At 55.2% G+C, this 22,891-nt stretch overlaps 2 protein-coding genes across 4 annotated transcripts in view; one reads left to right on the top strand and one right to left on the bottom strand.

Annotated features, from left to right (window-relative positions):
• The window catches only part of Cux2 (cut like homeobox 2), an 83,994-nt gene extending 80,468 nt beyond the window's left edge, over positions 1 to 3,526 (top strand). The window contains exon 22 of the mRNA XM_052167642.1: positions 600 to 3,526. Within this exon, the coding sequence (XP_052023602.1) occupies positions 600 to 1,386 (787 nt within the window). The 3' untranslated portion in view covers positions 1,387 to 3,526. The remainder of the gene's footprint in view (positions 1 to 599) is intronic.
• Positions 3,527 to 7,266: 3,740 nt separating this feature from the next.
• Positions 7,267 to 13,224, bottom strand: Pheta1 (PH domain containing endocytic trafficking adaptor 1). 3 transcript variants are annotated; one of them, XM_052168526.1, is made up of 5 exons: positions 12,252 to 12,390; positions 11,652 to 11,765; positions 10,980 to 11,064; positions 10,248 to 10,359; positions 7,267 to 9,337 (listed from the first exon to the last, which is right to left on the bottom strand). In XM_052168526.1, the coding sequence occupies exon 5, from the start codon at positions 9,307 to 9,309 to the stop codon at positions 8,590 to 8,592; it is 720 nt and encodes a 239-aa protein (XP_052024486.1). In that variant the 5' UTR covers positions 9,310 to 9,337; positions 10,248 to 10,359; positions 10,980 to 11,064; positions 11,652 to 11,765; positions 12,252 to 12,390; the 3' UTR covers positions 7,267 to 8,589. The 3 variants fall into 3 exon arrangements, with proteins under 3 accessions (XP_052024486.1, XP_052024488.1, XP_052024485.1); XM_052168528.1 differs by lacking the exons at positions 11,652 to 11,765; positions 12,252 to 12,390 and adding an exon at positions 13,096 to 13,224; XM_052168525.1 differs by lacking the exon at positions 11,652 to 11,765.
• Between the last annotated feature and the right edge of the window lie 9,667 nt (positions 13,225 to 22,891).

A 22,891-nucleotide genomic window follows, 5' to 3' on the forward strand; every position in this document is an offset into this window, starting at 1 on the left:
AGGCTCCGCCCAGTCTTTCTTTCCTTCTGCTGGGATCAAACACTGAGCAGTAATGTCCTGGGAAGGAAAGGGTTATTGAGCTTACACATCAGGTCACGGAGGTCACACATCAGGTCACGGAGGTCACGGTCCATCACTGAGGGACACGGGGGCGGCGTGGAAGAAGCTTTGGCCTGCTCGCAAGGCTCCCTCTACCCATTGTAGGTTCTGTCAGTGTGACAACAAAAACCTCACGTCACCCAGTGTTGACTTCTGGCGTCCATGCACACTCACACAAGTGTGCACAGAGCTCTCAGATACGGTGACAGAAGGAAAGTGCTTAATGCTAAGTCCGGAGTGTTTGCCTAGCACTTAGTGTGCCCCTGGTGCTAGAGGGAACGAGGCACACACTGCCCTGAGCACCTCAGGATCAGCTGCCTCACGGTCTGTACTGAGCTCTGGGAGGAGGCGCAATGAGCGGTGTTAAAGAACATGACTGTGGGCGTGTGTGTGTGTGTGTGTGTGTGTGTGTGTGTGGTTACAGCCACTGCTCCCGAGGGCTGAGTCTGGGGTCAGCGACCTCAGCCGAGCCGCAGGCTCTCACCCTGTCTCTGCCACAGGTCCAGGATGCGCCGTGAGATGCTGGTGGAGGGAACACAGGAGGACCCAGACTTTGACCCAAGTGGGGGTCCCAGTGTCCTGCCGCCAGGCCACACCCACATCGAGCCCACCCCGCAGAGCCCCGACTCAGAGACTGAGGACCAAAAGCCCCCCATGAAGAGCCTGGAGCTGCAGGAACCTGAGAGCCCCCTACCCGGAGCTGCTCCAGCCAGGGCTCTGGTAAAGATCAAACAGGAAGAGGGGTCGGAGGTAGGTGGGGCCGGCCAGCCCCAGGACGGAGGGGATCCAGACAGAGGGCAAGATGTTCCCAAAGAGGAGCATGCTCACCCCCTGGGGACCAGCGAACTCTCAGAGCTGGCCCCTGGGCCCTTCCTTCCAGACACACCCAATCCAGACTGTCCATCATTGCACAACCCCCAAGAAAAGGAGACAGGGGAACAGCTTCACTCAGAGCCTCTGAGTTTCAAGTCCACCTCTGAATCCTCCTGCTGCAGCCTAGAAGAGCCACCGAATTCTCCCTCTGCCATCTCCTCACCGGACCTCACAACATGTGTGTCACCCGCCCCCTCCTCCTCGGCCCCCATCTCCCCATCCCTACCTGGCGCCCCACCTGCCAAAGAGCTGAGTCCTAGCCCCACTACTGACACAGCTGCAGCCTTGCACCCCAGCACTAAGGTGAACCCCAACTTGCAGCGGCGGCATGAGAAAATGGCCAACTTGAACAATATAATCTACCGACTGGAGAAGGCTGCCAACCGGGAAGAGGTTCTGGAGTGGGAATTCTGAAGCTGGGGGGGTGAGGGATATGACCCCGGAGGTCACCTTCCCTCCCTCCCTCCCTCCCTCCCCCAGATGTGGTGGGGCCCAGAGAGGCAAGAACTCAGCCGTGCAGATGTGGACAACAATGTTAAGCCGTTTACGTTTATTGTTGTATCACTAGTTACCTGAAGTGTGTGAGCGGATGCCGCCGCCTCTCCTCTCTGACAGCCCTGCTTTAGGAGGCACTGGAATCCTGCCCTCATCCTCTCCCCCATGGGAAGGCAGGACCAAAACGTACCACATTCTCACTCAAAAACTCCAAACTCTTTTAGAAAAATAAAGAAATATTTATAGACCTCTTTCAGCTATTTTAATAAAGGATCCTTTGGAATTTATCCCCAGCCGATGCTGTTTTGATATTAAAGAGAGTTATAAAATCAGATGCTGCTGTCACTGCTGTTGTGGAGCAGACACAGAAGCTGTGTCTTTTTTTTTTTTTTCCTTCCTTTTTGCCATGAGATGAGATTAAAAGAAGACGATTGTTCAAAGCCATCACAAAACAGTAAGACGGACCAAATTCAGAGAACCCTTAGACTGCGGGTTTGGTTGGTTCTTTTTTGGCCCTCACATCTGTCTGTGAGACACGGCACAGTGCCAGTGCCCTTCCAGAAGCTGTGTGGCAAAGAGAAAGTCCAAAAGACTCTAAATGAAAACCTGGGTGCTGCTGAGGATGGGACCATGCTGGAGGGCTGTCTGCAGCCGCCACGTCACAGGTGACTGGTGGAAATGCTGTGGTGTGTCCCCCAAAGGCCTCCATACCCTGAGTTAGAAGCTTTCTGTCCTGAACGAGTACAGACAACACTGTCTCCAGAACCTTTGGAAAGCTGAGTGCGTGAGGGGAGTGTTGCTCAAAGAGAAATGCTAATGTCGCGTGACCCTGGCTCCCATCCTGAATCATGACTGTGCTTACAAGGCTTCCCCTACGATCTGAGCCAGGTTCTTCATTCCAGAGGACCCTGTGGCTTCCATCTTCCTTCCTTGTTTCCAGAAAGGGCAAGTGTTAGTTCACCATAGCCCGCCGTCATCCCCCCACCCCCTTCCGCAAAGCTTAGCAACTCGCCCCAAACCCTAGATGCACCCAGTCAGAAACCTCAGCTCCTCTCTCTCCGTCTTCTTTTTCATCGGTGCCATCCCTGGAAGGTGTGCATGGGACTGAGGAACTTGGTACGGCCGATGTCACCACAGCCTGGCCGCCATATCCCAGTCTCTTGGTCTGTTCTCTTTGTCTACACAAGATCTGCTTGGTATTGAAGCTAGGACCTCCCTCAACTCCAACTCAGGAGCAATCTTCCTCCAACATCCCGGTTGAGATCTCCAGAGGGACAAAGGTCCTGTTGGATGAGGCGGCCTCCGTATCTACCGATGGATCTCCAGTTTCTTACCTTTTTCCCTTTTTTTTTCCTCCCCAAACTGTGGAAGCTGAAACCGTGACTGATGATGTATGAGTGGCCATCTTTGTGGCCATTCCAGTGCTTGAGGGAAAAAAAAGGTCGCTCCCTGCAGTGACTCTCATGTGAGCCAAAAGGTTTCCAGAAAAGGGGAAAAAATAAGGAATGTTCCAGAACTTACAACTCTCATGCGCCCAGCCCAGGCTGCAGACGGTCACCGTCAAACAGGCCCTGGAAAACCTCCTTTTCCACACATAATCCTGGCTATGCATCGAGAAGTTTTCCACTATATACATTTTTATCCAGAGGAGGGTATTTTTATATTTTGACACTAGAAAACCGTGCTGAGTTTTCTGAGTAATCCATTCTGGGACAAACAAAGCCTGTCTCAGTCTCCAGCCGCCCCAAGTTGTGACACACCCAACAGGGAGAGCGCGTTTCTTTTCACCTTGAAACTCCACGTTGATTCAATGCACTGCGACACACACACAGTCGACGCTCGGCAGAATTCACCACGGCTTTGGCTTCAGTGTGACAGTATTTTGGTGTGACCTTTGAACAAGAAATGGTTGTGCGGAAGCCCATGGATCTGCAAACAGATCCATCCAGTTCACATCCTACAATGGTTTAAAAAGAGAACACACACACACATACACACACACACACACACAAACTGTTTCTATGAGATTGATGAACTTTGTCTAAAATTTAAAAAAAAAAAAAAAAGGGACACATTCTGTAAACACGTCTCTAAATACAGAATTGTATAATAATCCTGGGTGTCTCCATTTGTTCTGGAGTTTGGGTGCAAGATGGGGTCAGAGTTGGTCCTCAGAAGTGTTGTACAAAATGAACAGCTTTTGTTTTTGTTGGGGGTTTGAGTGGTGGATTTTTTTTTTTTTTTTTTTTTGACAAGGTCTCACTTTATAGCTCTGGCTGGCTTGGAACTCAGAGATCTGCCTGCCTCTGCCTCCTGAGTGCTGGGATTGATTTTTATTATTTGGGCGTGTGGTGTGTGAGCATGGACACACGCGTGGAGATCAGAGTTCATTCTCTCCATTCAGAGATTCCCTGTGTAGCCCTGGCTGGCCTGTAACTCACTGAAATCCCCCTGCCTCTGCCTACTCCACTGAGCCCGGTTTTACCACATCACTCAGGCGGGTCGCCAACTTAAAATTCTCTCTCCTCACCCTACTGAACGTTGGGGTTCCAGGCCCCCGGCAAAAGCCTGGTTATTTGTGGTTTGTCTGTCTGTGGGACAGGATCTCACTACATAGCCAGGTCTGTCCTGAACTCACCGAGCTCTGCCTGCCTCAGCCCCTCAGGTCGCTGGGACTAAAGGCATGCGCCAACAGCTGGCTATGTGATTTGGGTTTGCGAGAGTCTCACATGACCCAGGCTGCCCTCAGGCTCCCTGTGTAGCGAAGGGTGACTCTGAATAACAGATCTTCTTTCCTGAGCAGTGCTGGGAGTAGAGGCTTGGACCACCACGCCCAGCAAAGGCTGGCTTTTCAGTTGAGTACCAGTATTCAAATATGGTGGAGTGTCCCTTGAGCATGGCAGATGTCACCTTCTGAAAACTCCAAATTCTGGCCGTGCTGGGCCATGATCTGTTGTGACAACAGCTAGTTGGAGAGTGACCTCGTCTGCCATGGTATCTATGTGTGCTGTAGCTTGGTGATTGAGTGTGGGGTCCCAGCTGCTCTGAAGGCAGCAGGGGACTTGAAACTCTGTCCTCTGAAGTGTCATCTGAAAGCTGGGTGGTTAAGGTCGAGCCTTGCTCATACCCTCAGCTGGCCTCTCAGCAGTGTAATACAGGCCTCAGTTTCCACATTTGTAAAGTGAGCAGTGACTCAAGGTGCGTTCTGGGGTGGCATTTTGGAATTGTGTGGGGCATGGGTACACCTGCCCAGTGTCTGAACCAGGAGCTTGCCAACCATGTGACTGTCATATGAAGGGGGGGGGGGCACTTGCCTCCCGCCTCGGCCACCACTCCCCGATGAACCAGAGCCACATGCTGTGGCTCAGACCATCCGCTGGTCTGGAAACCTTTCTACAAACCCTGGTTTCCACATGTCCTTGTGGGGGAGGACTCGTTGACTCATCATCCCCACCACTGTGGCTAGGAGAACTTTCCTGAATCCCAAAGGCTGGCTCACAGGCAGCCCATGGTGGGGGTGGGGAAGCCCTAATGGGAGCTTATCCCTGGAAGGGAAGGGCAACCTTGCAGGCAGGCCCAGGAGTCTCTGAGTCAAAGAACCAGACTGCCTGGCCGCCACACCAGTCCCAGTTCTCGCCAGCTATATGTCAGTGAGAGAGTGCCGAAACCTCTCTCTGCCTCTGTTTCCCCAGCTATAAGGTGGGAATGGATCTATACATTTCCTTACCCGGTAGGTATAAACATCATATTACCGGGCGCTAGCCATTCTGGTCTCAGGTCAGCACTCCTAGGAAGGGTAAGGATCAGAGTGATGGGACAGTGATGAAAGAGATGTATTCCTGTTAGCCTAGCTACTCAAAAAGCTGAGGCAGGGGGATTACTTGAGTCTAGTCATTTGAGAACAGCCTGGGCAACACAACTGATGCCACCCCAAGACCCAAAAGCAATAGGGCTGAGCAGAATGGAGTTTGTCCAAGATGACCTACTAGGGAGCTAGCCTGTGACCCTACCCTGAGACACCCACACATCAGCTTTAAAGCCAGGTGCCTCAGTGGGTCACCTAGGAGTCTGTTTCCTCATCTGTGAAAAGGCTGTGACCAGAGAATAGTGTGTGCACACCCTGGCTACGGCTGCTGTGTGAAGCTGCCCAGAAAACACATAGGCCCAGAAACTAGTTTTTAGGGTTCCAGAGATACGAGATACCTGTGTGGCCCCGGGCCCGGGGTGTGGATAACAGTGATGTAATCCTAGAAAGCTCTGGAAGCGCCGAGCCAGCAGCCTGGTGTGGTTGCCTTCTCTGCACCGTCTCAAGTCTGCCTGGCCCTCTCAGATGTCACAAGCATCCTTGTCCACTGGGACCCCAGGGCCCACAGGTGCGCATGCCCCGTGATGGATAGGAGGGTGGCCTGCGCATGTAGCTCATATAGATTATGCTGCTATGAGCGCAGGCTCACACAGAGACCCTCTCGAGTCCCTGCGCGTCATCTGTGGTTCCATCTTTAACCGTCTGAGGAAATGTCTAGCTGTTCCACCTCAGCGACCTTGCTCTAGGGTCCATCTAACCACGTTACCCCCAACCCGGGTCACTCTCTCATAGCAGCTATCTGACGGACACTGGGTGACCCCGCTCACATCTTCAGTGGCAGCAGCCTGGCTGATCCACGTAGGGTGGTAACTTGGGGTTGGTGGATGCTGTGCACCTGTGACCCCTGGCCCGAGCGTACCTCCATCCCCAGCTGCCCCTGAGGATAGTCCTGACCACAGAGTGCCTCAAGATAGCTTTCACCTTGCATTCGTAACCATAGCAGGAGGGCAGAGAGGGATGTCAGTATTGACTAACTTTGTCCCCAAGGTCACCTGTCTGTCACTTCAAGGAGTATTTTGATAAGGACACACCTGTGATGCTGCCTTTTGGGGCAGCCTCCCCACCACCACCCTTCCCACTACTTCCCGCCATCGTGTGCCCAGCGGGGACTGTAGTCACCAGTGGCCTGACTCAGTCAGCTGTGGCCCCAGGGCAATGGGAGGACTGTGTGTACACTCAGGGGCACGTGGTCCCCTGACCACAGTCCTCTGTGAACTTGAACCTGAGTTATGAGGCCTGCTCAGTGACTAGATCCAAATGTCCCTGAAGGCACTTAATTTTCCTAGGCTGCCGAGGGAAAGCTATAGCACATCCCGAGTCTATGTTTGGAAGACCCTGGGCTTCAACCACCATGTTGGGCCACCCTGGGCCTGCACCCACCCCTTCCCATGAGCCCAGTGAGGAGAGGACCCAGCACTCACCACAGACAATCCTCATCACTGACTCTTTCCCTCAATTTTCACAGTGCCGGGAATCCCTGCACTCAACCCCTGAACTACCAGGAACAGGCTAGTAAGGAGGACCACGGTTTTGCTGTTGAGAGTGGGCTCTCACCATGTAGCCTAGGCTAGCTCCCTGCTAGAGCTCCTTCTACCTAAGCCTTGATTGCTGGGATGGCAGATGTGGTCTGGCCAAGAGCCAGCTTGGACCCCTTCCCATTACATCCCTCGGAACCCTCAGGTGATTGGGCCCACTCACCTGTCAATCATCTTCTCATCTTTAGGCCCTGTAGTCCTCCATCTACCTCCTGTGTCAGGGCATCCCAGCTGCCTCTCCAGCCGGGTGGCTTTGGTCCCGCCCCCACGTAAGATGAGGCCAGTCTTCCCTAAGGTGATGGGTCTGCCAAGCTAAAGGACAAGTCGCCAGCTTTCTAGGACCCCAGGAAATATATCAACTGTGGACTCTGCAGGGAGAAAAGTACTACAAGCAGCCGCTTCTCCACCAGCTTTTATTCCGGCCCTCGGGCCCTGTCCGGGCTGACTTCCCTCCCAGCCCGAGTCAGCGGGACGACTTCTTGTGCTTTGGGAAAAGGAGACACCCCTGCCCTCGCCCCCACCTCGCCGTACCTTCAGAGTTTGTAACCCATCCCGGTGAGAGTCCAGAGCTCGGCCCTCCTGCTCCGCCCGCCACGCCAGAAGTCCTGAGCCCACGGAGGGAGAGCTGAGGAGACAGAGACCAATCCCCAGAGGCGCCACCTGTGCAGGCAGCTGAGCTCAGGAGACAGAGGTCGAGGTAAGGGCCAAGTAGGCGAGGCGCCTCTGTGTCTCCTGCTAGGGCCCGGCTCCCTGGGGACAATGCCACCCCTTGCAGCCAGCTGACAGTAGAAAGTGGCAGGGGTGAGAATGGAACACCTCACTGACTGAGGAAAGACAGTACCCTCTGTACTTCAAAGACAACCCACAGCCAAGGCCTGGCCTGGCCTGGCCCCTGAGCCAGCAGGGGGCCTAGAGGCCCTGGGACAGACAGAGGCCCCCATGGAACCCCAGCCCAGGGCCTCGGGGACAGGGGAGAGGGAGGGGCCAGGGCGAAACCTGCCCATGGGACGCAGCGATTGGAGTGAATGGCCTCCAGTCCCCAGGGCGGGGCACTGAGGAGGACTGTGAACAAGACCCAGGTGGGGCTGGTTGCCCGGCCCAGCCCTGCCCAGCACTCTGGAAGCTGGCCAGCACTGTGGTGAGGAGGAGGAGGCCCACCAGCCTGCAGTGGCCAGGGGCGGTGCCTGGACTCCCCCCTGCAGGCATGGAATCAGTAGGAGCCCTGGTCTTCAGGTGAACCTGTGAGGAAGCTGGTCGCAGCCCAGGCCTGAGGTCAGGTGAGGCCCACCTGCAGAGCTGGGCAAAGTCCTGCCTGAGCTGGTTCCAGGCCAGGAGCCTTGCGGACCTACCAGCGCAAGCCCCACCTTCCACCTGCTGCCTTAGGCCCACAGCAGCAACTCAAGACTGTAGCTACCCGCTTCAAGCCTTAGATCCTTGTGAGGCCGGGCACCGGGTGAAGCCTGGGCCCCACAGGCCGGTGGCCAGCTTCAGGGCTGTCAAGGTCACACGGGCTGCCTTGGCGCAGAGTTCTCTAGAAACCAGCTCCTTGGGCTCTAGAAGCACCTGCAGGTTCAGGTCCCAGATTCTTCTCCTCCGAAGGATGTGCCTCTGACCCCAGGGGCCCAGGTCTCCTGAGTCTCCGATGTCCCCTGGGAGCCGGCTTGCATCCACGCCATTTGGGGACCTTGTGTAGTCATGCCTCCCTCACGGCCCGTAGGTCCCTTAGGGCCGCTCCCGAGTCTGAGTCTCAGCAGAAGCAGGATGCCAGGGGTCCTCCAGGCTCGCCAGGCCGGCTCGGCCCGCCTGGCCTCCGCGCCACTGGCTCCTGAGCGCCTGCACCTCTAGTCCGTACCGCTCGTGCAGCTGGGCGAAGGACGCCGGGGGCCCGTCGGCCGCGGAGGCCCTGCGGCGGGGTGGCAGCGGCGGCGGCGGCGGTGGCTCAGGCAGAGCGCTCCACACTGCCCGGCCGTTCTCCTTGGGTCTCGGGTTCAAAGCCGGGCTGGGGCTGGGGCTGGGGCTGGCGGGGCCGGCCTTGGCCGAGCCGCCCTCGCGCATGGCGGCCAGCTGCTGCTCCAGCTCGCGCACCACCAGGCGCAGGTAGTGGAAGCTGGCCCGGGACAGCGCCTTCACCCAGCCCTCCAGGGCGGCCTGGCTGTCGGCGGCCAGCACGTAGGGCCGGGAGCGGCCGCCGGAGAAGCGAACGGCGAAGGCGAACTCCTCCCGGGCGTCCACCAGCTCCACCGTGCAGCCCTCCAGCAGGATGACGCCCAGCGGCTCGCGGCTGCCCTCCGCCTCGAAGTAGAAGAGCATGTTCCCCCGGAGCACGAACCAGCGCCGGTGCGAGCCGGCCCCGCGGCCCCCGCGCTTGTGCAGGAAGCCCGCGTTGTCCACCGGGGCATCGCAGGTCGCATAGAAGGCCAGGCTCCGCTCGTTGAGCTTCATGGCCGCGAGGCCTGCACCTGTCTGTGCCCTGCGTGGGAGCAGATGTTACTCCAACGACCATCTGACCGTGGACAACCAAGCCACCCGCAGCCTCCTTCCAAACCACACCCACCCCGAGGCCCCACAGTGAGCCTGGTGAGACGGGACTCGAACCCGGGTCTCCCCGGGCCACCCAGGAAAGGTACATTAAGCAATCAGCTGCCCCAGACACTTTGCATAGATGAGCTCCAACTCGCAACGGCCAGGGCCTGGGGTGGTGTGGGCCGGTTTTACGTCTGCAGCCCAGTCGTGTGTGTCAGATGGGGAAACGAAGGCACAAGGAAATTAACCTACGCAAAATGCAGGCTCAGCCCAGACTGTCAGGGAGGAAGGAGGACAGGGAGCACTGACAAAGACCTCCCAAAAAGGACACACCCGGCGGGCGGCAGGGGGCCAGTAGGGCTCATCGGGGAGTGGCCCGTGGGTTGCCAGTGAGGCCACTTGGAGGAGGCAGGCCCTGCACCTATGGGTGCCGGGTCACAGCCTCACTTCCTGCCCATGGCTGTCCTACTTTTGAAGAGGCCGGAATGCAGTAGGCACTCAACTAACGCCCGGCCCTCTCTCTGCCTGTGCCACCTTCCTTACCCGAGGTCGGGGCGCGGCTCTGCGGGTGGAGGGAGAAACCTCTCACCAAACAAATACTTAACTTTGACACCTCATGCCACCCACATGGCCGTCAGGGTCAGCTTCCTGCTGGATCAGAGGCTGAGACCTGCTGGGCCCAGAGCGATGGGGCTGGGCCCCGCCCCAGGCTCAGGTGAGTTTGATCCCCTCTCTGCCTCCGCTGCTGTGTGGCTTCTTCTGCCAGCCGTCCCTCTCTGTGCCTCTGCTTGTCTCTGCACAAGTGACTCTCACGCCCCTCCCAAATCAATCCCACGTGACTGACAGGCAGAACCTACCACAGGCTGCCCACCCGGCTCCCTTCGCAGGTCGGCTGGCTCTCAGTCTCCAGGCTGGGTCACCTCGGGGGCGCACAGCACAGTCAACCTCTCTGGAACTCTAATTCTTCATCTAGAATGTGAATGCAAAATTATCTACTGCAAGGTTATGACAACGAGGCAGGACACGGGGAGCCGGGCCCTCTGGCCGTGGCAGCCGCAGGTCTCCCTCTAGTCCATCCTGCTCCTGCAAGTAGCCCTGGTGCCCCTCTCACCCCCACATCCGCTCACTGAGGCCAGGCGATGCCCCTGCCCCTGGCTGCCTCCCAGCACAAGGGCTGTTTAGCTCCCCTGTATTCAAGGTCCCCCTATGTTTGCTGGAGCAGGGCAGGCACCCTTGCCAGCTGCCTCCGCCTTCGCCCCTACCTATCCGGCCACCTCAAGGTAAGATGGCCCCCCTAGGGCCCTCCCCTGGGACCGCAGAGAGACTTTTCCCTTCTCGTGACTTCTGCCAACTTCTCAGTCCAGCCCAACCCCCAATCCCAGCTCCTTCCCCAACCTCTGCCCGCCTTTGTCGGCCTTTGTCACCGGGCCCAGCCACCTGAGCCACCTTGCTCAGAAGCACCAGACACTTTCCTCCCTGAGGTGCCCTTCCGTCCCTCCCACATGGCAGCGTCACCAGCGTCTAGGGGGTTGGCATCCCCTGAGGACCCAGACCACCAGGCACCGTGCTACACCCCAGCTGGAAATTACCTGGGTCATTCACGCCTGCTCCGGAAGGGGAGAGGGTTTTTCCGTCTGGATCTGAGGGCCCCGTGTGTAGCCTGAACTCAGGAGCCTATACAACAAAGCAAACCTCTGTCAACATGAGGACTCTGTGACCGGGGTGGTCCCCATCCCACGTTCCTAGATATGAAAAGTGACCGTGCCCAAAAAAGCAGGGCTTGGCACAAACCGCCCAAAGTGGAAGAAACCTTGGGGTCCTGCTCCCCCACCTAGACTGACAGTATCCTGCCTGGTACCCATCAGCCTTCCTCCCTCAGAGGTCCAGATGGGGGCACCCTGGCCCAAGGTCACCAGCAGACACAAGTCCCCGCCAGGTCCCTTGCCCTTGCCTGCCCTGGCTCAGCCAACACGCAGGTTCCTTTCCCTTGGAGGGAGCGAGGGCTCCCCACTTTCCAACCGTCCCACACTATTGGGGTTCAAAGTCTTCTGAGGATGCCAAGCTTCAAGGAACAGGGCCTTGGCACGATGCTTTAGGGACCAAATTCCTGCCCAGGGTGGTCCAGGATGGAAAACCAGTCACCACCGCCAACTCCCAGACCTCGGTGGCCTCAATGGGCTTCTAAGAGGCTCCGATGGGCTAAAGTAAGGACAGCCTGTGACAAACTATAGGGCAAAAGTATTCTAAAGTAGGCGACGCACCCCCAACGGGGCGCTCACACCAGTCATCCCAGCACTTGGAAAGCACTTCCAAAAAGCAGGACAAAACGACACCTGTCGGGTCCAGTGGTGCACACCTCGATCCCAGCACTCGCACTGCAAAGACAGGTGGGTCTCTGTGAGGCTAGCCTGTTCTACATATGGAGTTCCAGGCCAGCCAAGGCTACAGGGTAAGCTTCTGTCCCAAAAAAAACCAACAAAACCCACAAAAAAAGAGAGGCAGGACTGGCCAAGCCGTTTAGCAGATAAAGACGCTGCGGTCAGGCTTCCCGACCTGAGTTTGATTCCCAGAAACCCAAGTAGAAGCAGGGGAAGACCGGACTCCTGCAAGTTGTCTTCTGACCTCCGCACGCGTCAACAAAAATAAAGATATAAAAATGTAAGACAAGTGATGAGGCCACCACCCATGGGGTTACAGCTGGCCCCAAGGCTCGGACTCCAGGGAAACTGAGGCAGGGCATTACGGCAGACCCTCCAGCCCCGGGGGTGCGCGGCCCGGCCGCGATGGAGGCCGCGGGCGGGTCCCGGGCGACAGCCGCGCGGATGCCGTCCCCGTCGCGGTCCCCTCCCGCCCGGCTTTACCTGGCTGTGGGACCGGCGCGACGGTCTGTCCCGCCCATGGCCCGGAACAGCTCGGGGGCGGCAACGAGACGGCGCTTTGTCTCCCCGAGGCAGAGCGGCGGCGACCCGCGGGCGCCCCTTTAACCCTGAGCGGCCCGCCCAGGAGGGCCCCGCCCCCGAGCCACACGCGCCTGCCCATTGGTCTGCTTCACCAGACCCCGCCTCCGTCCTGGCCACGCCCCCACTCGCGCGCCTAGAAAAAAATTTCCCTCTTAAAGGGACCGTGCTAGGGTCGGGAGTCCCCAGAATTCTGTCCCAGAAAACTTGAGCATTTGAGCTGCGTGGCTGAGACACGAAGCTTGCGAGATGGCTCGGCGGGTGAAGAAGCTTGCCGCCAAGCCTGGGAGAAATAGAATGTGAGAGGTGCGGGAGAACTGACTCCCACAAGGTACGCACAGTATATCCGTGAGTTCGAGACCAGCATGGTCTACAAAGCAAGTCCTGAACAGCCAGGGCTACACGGAGACACCCTGTCTCAAAAATAAAAAATTTAAAAGAAAAGAAAAAAATGTTTAACCCACAGGGTTTCCGGACAAAAATAAACACACGCCTGTTTTAAACGCAGAGGATGCCGAGCCATCCAAACGCTTGCCCAGGTGAAGAGAGAAAGTTCTAGAAGTGTGCGGAGCTGGGGGTCCACCGGGCCCCGCACCCCTGCGTGACCTCCCAGGAGCTCCTCGGCTTCTCTGGGATTCTATGTAGAATATGAAGACAAGTGTAACATTTACAGGGTGTGACTCAACTGCAGGCGCTCCCGGTACGCACGGATTGCTGGGGTTTCCCCTTCCCAAACTCACGGACCCACCTCCCAGAAGCCTTCACTTCCTGTTCTTTCTGCCTCCTCCTCACTTCCTTCTAGCGTCCTCTCCCGGGTCCACCTGCGGAGGACAGGAGCGAACAGGACAGACCAGGATCCCGGCTCCATTGCACGGCGGCTCACTAGCGCCGACTGTGGTGCAGACGGATCCGGAGAGAGATAGCCCGGGAGTCAATCAACAAACAGTGCTAACAGTGCTTGGTGTGAGGCGGAGACTAGGACGAAGTCTCAGCGATGGCGGCGACCTAGTCCGCTGGAGACCCGCAGGAAGGTCCGGATGGAAGAAACCGCAAGCCCGAAGTCTCAGAGTAACGCAGTGAGCAAGTGGAGGAAGCAGTAGATATATACACATGTATGTATACACACACACACACACACACACATATATATAAAGATTGGTCTCAAAATAATAAAATAATTACTATTAATAATTATTAAATAAATTGATAATTTATTAGATACATTGATTGTTTATTTACTGAATAAATTAGCTAGTAAATTAGCTTGGTCTCGAACTCACAGAGAGCCTCTTGTCTGCCTCCCGGTTTGGGGGATTTGATTCCCGCACTATGATGCCCGGCCCATGGAGTAATTTGAGCAGAAATGCAGTCTTGAGGAGTGGGGCCTGTAGGCCAAGCATGAGCCAATGCATGGTCTGAGCACCGCGTCGCGGCGGCAACTTAGAGGAGAGAGCGGGAGAGGAGAGAGCGGGAGAGGAGAGAGCGGGCAGACTTTGTGTATGTGTTTAAGATATAAATGCATGATCTGCTGATGGTTCTCCACAGCGATGAGAGACTCCGAAAAGGGGTTACAGACGTACCCGTGTCCTTGACGTAACCAGCGCGACTGGAGGGGGCAGCCTAGGAGCCGGAGGGGACTCACGTACAAAGACAAAGCGTGCTCAGTACCTCACTCCGCAGGCTAAGGCCGACGCCAGATTACCTCAGCATGTCTTATGTTGACCTAGAAAACGTCTAAGGGCCTAAAGGGAGGGCATCGCATGTACCAGGCCCTGCTGGGATCCCCAAGCCCCAGGGACAATCCAAGCCTTCCTGAGGGAGGAAGGGAAGAAGGGAGGTCCTTGGTTGATCAATCAGTGGTCAGTGGTCAGTGGCTGGCAAGTCAGTCATCAATCAGTTGTCAGTGGTTGGTAGGTCTCAGTCAGTCCCGTCCTGCCCATCACCAGTCTGTCGTCAATACTCCTAAGCCAGTCATCGTTCAGACTTCCTTCATACAGATCTTAATTGGTCTTGAGTCATTGGTCAGTCAGTCACTCAAGAGGTTGTCAGTCAGTCAGTCAGTCGTCAGTCCCAGTCAGTCAGTCAGTCAGTTAACAGTCAGCCTAGATGTCAGTGTTCACAAGTCAGTGAACACAGAGAGTCCATCTCCTGGTTAGTCAGTCAGTTAGCAGTCAGCCTAGAAGTCAGTATTTACAAGTCAGTCATAATCAGTCAGCTCATCTCCCAGTTAGTCAGTTGTCAGTCAGTTGTCAGTCAGTTGTCAGTCCCAGTCAGTTAACAGTTAGCCTAGATGTCAGTGTTCACAAGTCAGTTGTCATCGGTCAGTATGTCAGTTGTTATAGTCTGTCAGTCAGTTGTCAGTCATCTGTTAACGTTTGGCAGTTGTTAGTCCTGAGAGTCTCTTCAGAGGTCAGTCAGAGGTCAACCATCTGTCTGATCAGTTAGTGAGTGACCGGTCACCTGTCAGCTATCAGCGGTTTGTCTTAAATGTCATTTAGCTGCCATCCAGGGGTCAGCCTGTCAGTCCTGGCCTGACTGGATTCAACATGGCGGCCGGCCACTGGCATACATACAGTTTGTGTCCTGGAGCCACACTGGCTGGAGGACCCAAGCGACTGAGAGAAGTGAAGGACTCGGCTATGCCACCTCCTGCTCTGGTCTCCCCTGTGCTCAGAGGAGCTGGATTTTGGTGGCTGTGGCCGGGGAGGGATTCGTTCACACGGTCTTGGCCATGGGCGTTGGATAGGCTTGGGAACAGGGTTGGGCCATGAGGATGAAGCAGTTGCCAGTTGAGCTTCCTCCGACTAGCGGAGGGGCGTTCCTGCTACCTCAGCTCCTCTCTCCTGGTCTCTCTCTGAACTGTACGTGGTTCCGCCCCAGCTGCAGGGGTCCTCACAGTCCCTGGCCCCTGAAGAATGTAAACTATGCAGGGACACCGGAAGTGGGGGGCGTGGGCCTCTATCTGTGCTGCAATGAGGACGCTGTAGTGGCCATTCCTGGTTGTCAACTTGACGCTGTCTGGAGTGAACTACAATCCAGAATTGGAAGGTTCCCCCGAGATCCTAATCCGGAGGCTCAGAGATACAGGTTTCTGGCCTGGGTCTCAGCATGGAGATCTGGAGGCTACGGATCCCAGGAGATAAAGACAGGGAGATCTCTGAGTTCAAGGTCATCTGGGACAAAGCAAGTCCCAGATCCAGGCGTGGTGGTACACGCCTGTGGTCTGGGCCACACCTTCTGCTGGAGACCTACAGAAGGACATTGGAAGAGGAAGATTCGCTCTCTCTCTCTCCCTCTTTCTCTCTCTCTTTCTCTCTTCTTCGTCTGCCTGCCTCATGGGACTGAGCGACTGCTAGATCCTTGGACTTCCATCCACAGCTGCTGCTGACCATTGCTGGGAGTTGGACTACAGACTGTAAGTCATCAACAAATCCCCTAACTATATAGAGACTGCCCATACGTTCTGTGACTCTAGAGACCCCTGACTAACACAGATGTCATCATCTCTGCTGGGGGAGGTTTTGGGTGGCACAGCTGCTCTGGGGTCACCCACGCCCATGCTCTCTGTAAGTAACTGCCAAATTGGACTTTGGGGGAATCTTTATTTTGGTCTCCTGAAGTGTCACGGGCCCTAACTAGGGGGAGGACACATTAATTTTGTCTCCCCAGGGAAAGTTACAGGAAAATTGAAGTAACGAATATGTACTGGCTGATTTTGTGTGTCAACTTGACACAGGCTGGAGTTATCACAGAGAAAGGAGCTTCAGTTGGGGAAATGCCTCCATGAGATCCAGCTGTGGGGCATTTTCTCAGTTGGTGATCAAGGGGGGAGGGACCCTTGTGCGTGGGGCCATCCCTGGGCTGGTGGTCCTGGGTTCTATAAGAGAGCAGGCTGAGCAAGGCAGGGGAAACAAGCCAGTAAGGAACATCCCTCCATGGCCTCTGCATCAGCTCCTGCTTCCTGACCTGCTTGAGTTCCAGTCCTGACTTCCTTTGGTGATGAACAGCAATGCAGAAGTATAAGCTGAATAAACCCTTTCCTCCCCAACTTGCTTCTTGGTCATGATGTTTGTGCAGGAATAGAAACCCTGACTGAGACATGTCAGAAGCAAACATGGGGGTGTTTTGTTCTTTATTATTGGTAATGTTTTTGGTTTTTATTTGTTTTGTGTTATTGTTGGTTGGTTTGGTTTGGTTTTGGTTGTTGAAGACAAGGTTTCGCTGTGTAGCCCCAGCTGTCCTGAAACTCACTTTGTGGACCAGGGTGGCCTTGAACTCGCAGAGATCTGCTTGCCTCTGCCTCCAGAGTGTTGGGATTAAAGGCCTGCACTACCACCTCTTGACTTACTTTTTTTTTTTAATCAAACTGAAATCCACTTGAAAAATCGATTTCAAAGCAAACCATTTGACTGTGTTTGATGCGTTCCCAGTGTTATCACCCCACTACCTTTGTCTAGTTGTGGGCGGGTTCGTCTGAGAAGACGACCTCAGTATGTCTCCCAGGCTGGAGAGTGCTAGAACTCTGGCAAGCATGATGCTGCCCAACTAGGAAACATTTTTATTTTATTTTATTTTTTTATTTTTTTTTTTATCTTTTATTTTTTTTAGAGACAGGGTTTCTCTGTATAGCCCAGGCTGTCCTGGAACTCACTCTGTAGACCAGGCTGGCCTCGCACTCAGAAATCCGCCTGCCTCTGCCTCCCAAGTGCTGGGATTACAGGCGTGCGCCACCACCGCCCGGCCTAGGAAACATTTTTATTACCTCAGAAGGAGATCCCAGGCCTGGGCTGGTTATCTCAGTGGTACAGTACCTGCCTAGCATATGTGAGGTCCCAAGTTCGATTTCCAGCACCATCAAAAAAGGGAGCCTTAGTCCCCCACCCCACCCCCAGCCCTGGATAACCTCAGGCAATTTGGTGTCTCTGTGGGTCCCACAATCAGATGCACAGAATCGGTGACATCCTGAAGATTGGTGGAAGGGACCATGACTTAAAAAGGCCAGAAAATGGAACTAGGGAACCAGCATCGGGCTGTGGCCCAGGATATGGTTTTGCCTCTAACCCCTGTCTCTAATCCAGCACTTCCCCATAGGCTGCCCATCCGCCTTTCTCTTCTCCTCCTCCCCTTCCTCCTCTCCCTCCTCCCCTCCCCCTCTTCCCCCTCCTCCTCCTCCAGCCCCCTGCGCCCTGGGCTCCATTCTCCCCTGAGCAGCTCCAGGGCTCCTTTTGCTGCTCACCTCAAACCAAATCCTGCCTTGGTTAAAGGCATTGCGGTGTCACCTCTTGGTTAAAGGCATCGCGCCTCAGCACCTCAGGGCCAGACTGCAACTTGCTCCCTGCCGCCCACAAAGCGTCCCTTGTACCCTGACCAGCCCTCCAGCTTCCTCCCAAACAGCTCCTCCTGGCTCCTCCTATCCTCCCCACCTGCCCCCACTTTGTTCCAGAATGCTCTGTGCCCAGACCTCTTCCTGTCCGTCCGCTCTTCCAGAAGACTCCCCACATCCTCCAGCACTTGGCTACCCGTTCTGGTCTGCTTCCTCTTCCAGGAGGCAGATGACAACCCCACCCCCACCCCGCCCCGCCCCAGCCCTTCTTACTGAGTTTAGTACCTTCCTTCCTTCCTTCCTTCCTTCCTTCCTTCCTTCCTTCCTTCCTTCCTTCTTTCCTTCCTTCTGGTCCTGGCAGCATTTAGAGCACATCCTACTGTCCCAGGTACGCAGAAAATATGTTTAAAAAAACCTCAAAAACCTCGCCATGATGGGCCGATGAGAGGGCTCAAAGGTGCTTGCTGCTGAGACTCACAGCTTAATTGGATCCCCAAGGACCTATGAGGTGGAAGGAAAGAATCAACTCCCCACAATTGTCCCGGGACTTCCTCCGTGTGTGTGTGTGTGTGTGTGTGTGTGTGTGTGTGTGTGTGTGTGTGAAACACAACAGAAAAGAAAGCGTAATATTTTAAAAATCCACAGGGGCAGGGCAGTGGTGGCACTTGGGAGGCAGAGGCAGAGGCAGGCAGATTTCTGAGTTCCAGGCCAGCCTGGTCTACAGAGTGAGTTCCAGGACAGCCAGGGCAACACAGAGAAACCCTGTCTCGAAAAAAGAAAAAAAAAATCCACACACGGATGGGGCTGGGGAGCCGGTCAGCTAGTAAGTTAGTAAGTCCTTTGCCATGATGACCTTAGCGGAGTCCCCAGAACCTGACCTGCATCTGTAATCCCAGCATTCAGGTTGGGGACAGAAGAACCGGGGGGCTGGCTAACCACAAAGCCTTCCCCCTGAGCTACCCCTAAGAAGGAACTGGCATCGCCCCTGTCCCTCCATTACCCTCAAGCTGGCCTGGGCAGGACAGGAAAGCCCAGAGCCCTCCACTTCCGGGGCCGTCGTTCTGGGTGCGCGCGTTTGGTGCACGCGGGGAGCATCACCACGAAGGAGATTTATAAGGACTTTAAGATTCCCCGCCCCGGCGTGCAGTGCTCCTGGGGTTGCATCCAGCAGCAGTGACTGACTAGGGCAGGTTACAGATGAGGGGATTGAGGTTTAGGGAGGTTGCAGGACCCCGCCCCCTGCCCCAGCCTGCTTTCACTAGCCTGGGATTTAGGGTCACCGGCTTCCAACATGGCTTCCACCATTTGGCCTTTGTTATTCATTGTCTCTGTAGTGGTCTCTCCTGCAGCACGAGGTTGAGCCCAAGGCCCCATTCGTACAAGGTGAGCGAGTGCTCTAACACCAGGGTTGCACCCAGTGGCTTCAGCGTGGGTGTGGTACATCCACACAATGGATCATATGCTCAGCCATCCAAAGGAAGGCAGCGTGGTGATGCAGCGTGGGTGAAGGCCAGTGTACACAGGGCCACCCGTGACTGCGCCAAGCGCCAGCCTTATCAGAGAGAGTAGAACGCCGGCTCCATCCTTCCCGGAACTCAGGCATCGAGTCATGGCTACCCTCTGTCACAGAAAGCTACACCCCCAGGGGAACTGGGGCTGCCTTTAGGTGGAGGTCACATTTCAGGTGGTTTTGAAACGTGTGTAGGAGTTGACCACACAGGAGAAAGGGAGAAGCGACGGAAAGAGTGGCAGAGTCTGGGAGAATGAGACAGGAGTCCCTTGGCCAAGGCACCGGTGCTTGGCAAGTTCTGATGAGTCTGAGGTAACAGGGAGCTCTGGAGGGGGCCAGAGTGTGTGGGCAGGTTGGCGCCTTGCTAATAATGGATAGTAACAAGTAACAATATAATGGCACTTGCTTTGTTCTCTCTCTCTCTCTTTCTTTTCTCGTTTAGTTTTTCAAGACAGGGTTTCTCTGTATAGCCCTGGCTGTCCTGGAACTCACTCTGTAGACCAGGCTGGCCTCGAACTCAGAAGTCCGCCTGCCTCTGCCTCCCAAGTGCTGGGATTACAGGCGTGCGCCACCACTGCCCTGCTATAATGGTATTTATTGAGCACCTACTATGTAACAGATTTCCACGTGACTCAATTTCTCAATTTTCCATTACAGTCCAACCAAGTAGAGTTATTTACTTACTTATTTGTGGTTGTGTTGTTTTGGCAGGGTCGCTCCCTCTGTAGCTCTGGCTGGCACAGAGAGCCTCCCCTCACCCCCGCCTCTGCCGCCTGAGTGCAGGGACATAAACATGTGTGCCACCATGCCCTTTCTTATCCTTGCTTTACAGAAGCAGAAATGAAGGCTGGGGGATACTAAGTCGCTGGGGGCGTGGCTCAGAGGATGACTGGGTTGCATAGCCCGTGCCAAGCCCTGGGATCCGTCCCCAGTATATCCTCTCACCTCAATCTCCACTCCAAAGAAAGGGGAGTAGGGAAACAGATAAATGATTGATTGATTGATTGATTGATTGATTGATTGATTGATTGATTTGGAAAAGTGCCTTCTAAGGGAGAGAACCCTCTTGAAACCCACGTCTTCCATCTTTGGTGGCGCTGCGACCAGGTCCCAGGGCTGCAGGCTGCAGCTGCGCTACCGCCCACGGCCAGCAGAGGGCGCGCGAGCCTCGTGCCCGCTGCAGTCGTCAGGCTCCCGCCCAGGAAGCGCGCGTGGGTCCGGGAGAGGACCGGAGTCTCGGAGCTGCGGAGCAATTAGAGCCTCTAATTACCGGGATTGGAAGTGGACGAGCCTCGAGGGGCCTCGGGGCACTGAGTCACTTCCCCAGAAACCAGATTCCCAGGGCTGGCGGAAGAGGGGGCGGCTGCGCTTCCCTGCGGCCGGGTGCTGGCCAGCACTGGGCTGAAGCCAAGCCCAGGACCCACGGGGGTGGGGCAAGGGCAGCGGGTGCAGGCTCCTGTTGGCTGGTCCACCGCTTTGTGGGTCTTGGCGAGGGCACCCGCGTCTCTGTGCCTCAGTTTTCCTTCTCCATCAAGTGGAATGGAACAGCCTCCTTCCCCTGCATATGGTTGTTGGCTAAGCAAGTCTTGAGCCTGTGGAAAACCCTCCAAATCGTTTCCGCAGGACCCAAGCGACATGGCCCATACCTGTAAACCTGTCACTTAGGCAGGAGACTGTACGTCCACAGCCATCCTGGGCTATTTAGTGAGTTCCAGGACAGCCTAGGCTACAGTCTCAAAGCAAACTCAACCACATCGTTTATTTTATTATTCTCCTATCCTGGTTCTTTATTTCCAGCCCTGGGCAGAGTGCTTCAGTCTCAGCATCTATGTGACCTTGGCTCTAGGCCTCGGTTTCCTCATGAGCATAGGACAAATGTCCAAACAGCCCCTTCCTCCACGCAGGCATGGCTTTGGCTGGGCGCACAGGGCCGGAGCATGACTTGTGGCAGACTTCACGTGGAAGGGACAGAGAGCTCAGAAAAGGAAACCCTAGTCCCAGACAGGAAGCAGAGGGGATAGATGGGGCCTGGCTCCTGGGCTCAGCCGATCGGCCCCCCAGGACTCCCGCTTGGGAGTTCAGAGTGCAGAGGCTCCAGCAGATGTGTGAGCTATGCCAAGGCCAGAGCTGCCCTCGGAGCTCTTCCCGCTATAGCGGAGTCCACGTATAGGGAGCAGGGTAGATCAACGCCATGGGCCCTTCTTAAGTTCTGTATTAGCTAGCAAATTTTTGTTTCTTTTTGTTTTTTGAGACAGGGTTTCTGTGTAGTCCTGGAACTCACTCTGTAGATCAGGCTGGCCTCGAACTCAGAAATCCGCCTGCCTCTGCCTCCCAAGTGCTGGGATTATAGGTGTGCGCCACCACTGCCCGGCTCTTGTCCAGGTCGTTTCCTAGGTAACACTCTCCTCTGTCACCTGGTTTTGGAACTTCAGATGCAGTTTCAGGAGTAACAGCACAGAGGAGGGTGGAGCAGCTGGATGTTTCCTGTAACACTAGCAGTTGCCGAGGCCGAGGCCTGAGGAGCAAGAGTCTCAGGTCGGTGTCACGGCACCTGTGTGGAGGTCAGGGGACAGCAGATGAGACTCAATTGTTCTTTCTTCTATGAGGGTCCCAGAGATGGGATGCAGGTCACCAGGCTTGACACCCTCACCTGCTGGGCTATCTCGCCAGCCCAAAATAAATAGATAGCTATTATTTTTACAGATTTTAATTTCATGGGTTTGCATGTATTCATCACATATGTGTATCTAAAGAGACCAGAAGAGGGCGCTGGATCACCGGGAACTGCATCACCTGTAGCCATGCAGGTGCTGGGAACCTAACTCAGGCCCTCTGCAAGAGCAGCCTGCACTCTTAACCACTGAGCCAGCTCTCCAGCCCCATAAAGAGTTTCTTAATATTTTATACTTATTTTTGAAAGTTTCATGCATATGTAATTTTTCATATTTTTTTCCCTCTCTATAAATACTTCTGTTGTTGCTTGAGACAGGGCTTCTCTGTGTAGCCCTGGCTGTCCTGGAACTCACTTTGTAGTCCAGGCTGGCTTCTGCCTCCTGAGTGCTGGGATTAAAGGCAAGCAGCACCACCACCAACCGGGCCATAAGTACTAAGTTTTTTTTTTTTTGATTTTGGTTTTTTCGAGACAGGGTTTCTCTGTGTAGCCCTGGCTGTCCTGGAGCTCACTCTGTAGACCAGGCTGGCCTCGAACTCAGAAATCCACCTGTCTCTGCCTCCCAAGTGCTGGGATTACAGGCGTGCGCCACCACCGCCCGGCATAGTACTGATTTTTAAAAGGGCCGGAAGTCAGGTGTGGCGGCACTTTGGGGTGCTGAAGCAGGAGGTTTACCATGGGCTTGAGGATAGCCTGTGCTATACCGCAATACCCTTTGAAAACAAAAAATCAAAAGTGGGGGCCATTGGGGCTGACTTTGGGTACTGTTTTTGTTTATTTATATACACAGCGTAGTTAGAGATTCTTTGAATGCTTTGGGTACTGGGGGAAGGCGGATGAGATAAGTCATTAAGATGAAACCATTTGGTAGGGCGGGAATGTGCAGCTGAGAGGGGGATTCTCCTGACCTTAGGGGTTATCTCTGTCGCTGTCAGGGGACAGTTTTATGACTGTCTGCGACCTCTGGTCACCTCCCTTCTATGACTCACACGTGGGACCCTAATCTTTATTTCTTTCTCTGAGGTCCCAAGGACAGGAGC

The sequence above is a fragment of the Apodemus sylvaticus genome, chromosome 22 (genome assembly GCF_947179515.1).
Source record: "Apodemus sylvaticus chromosome 22, mApoSyl1.1, whole genome shotgun sequence".
In the NCBI taxonomy this organism is placed as follows: Eukaryota; Metazoa; Chordata; class Mammalia; order Rodentia; family Muridae; genus Apodemus; species Apodemus sylvaticus.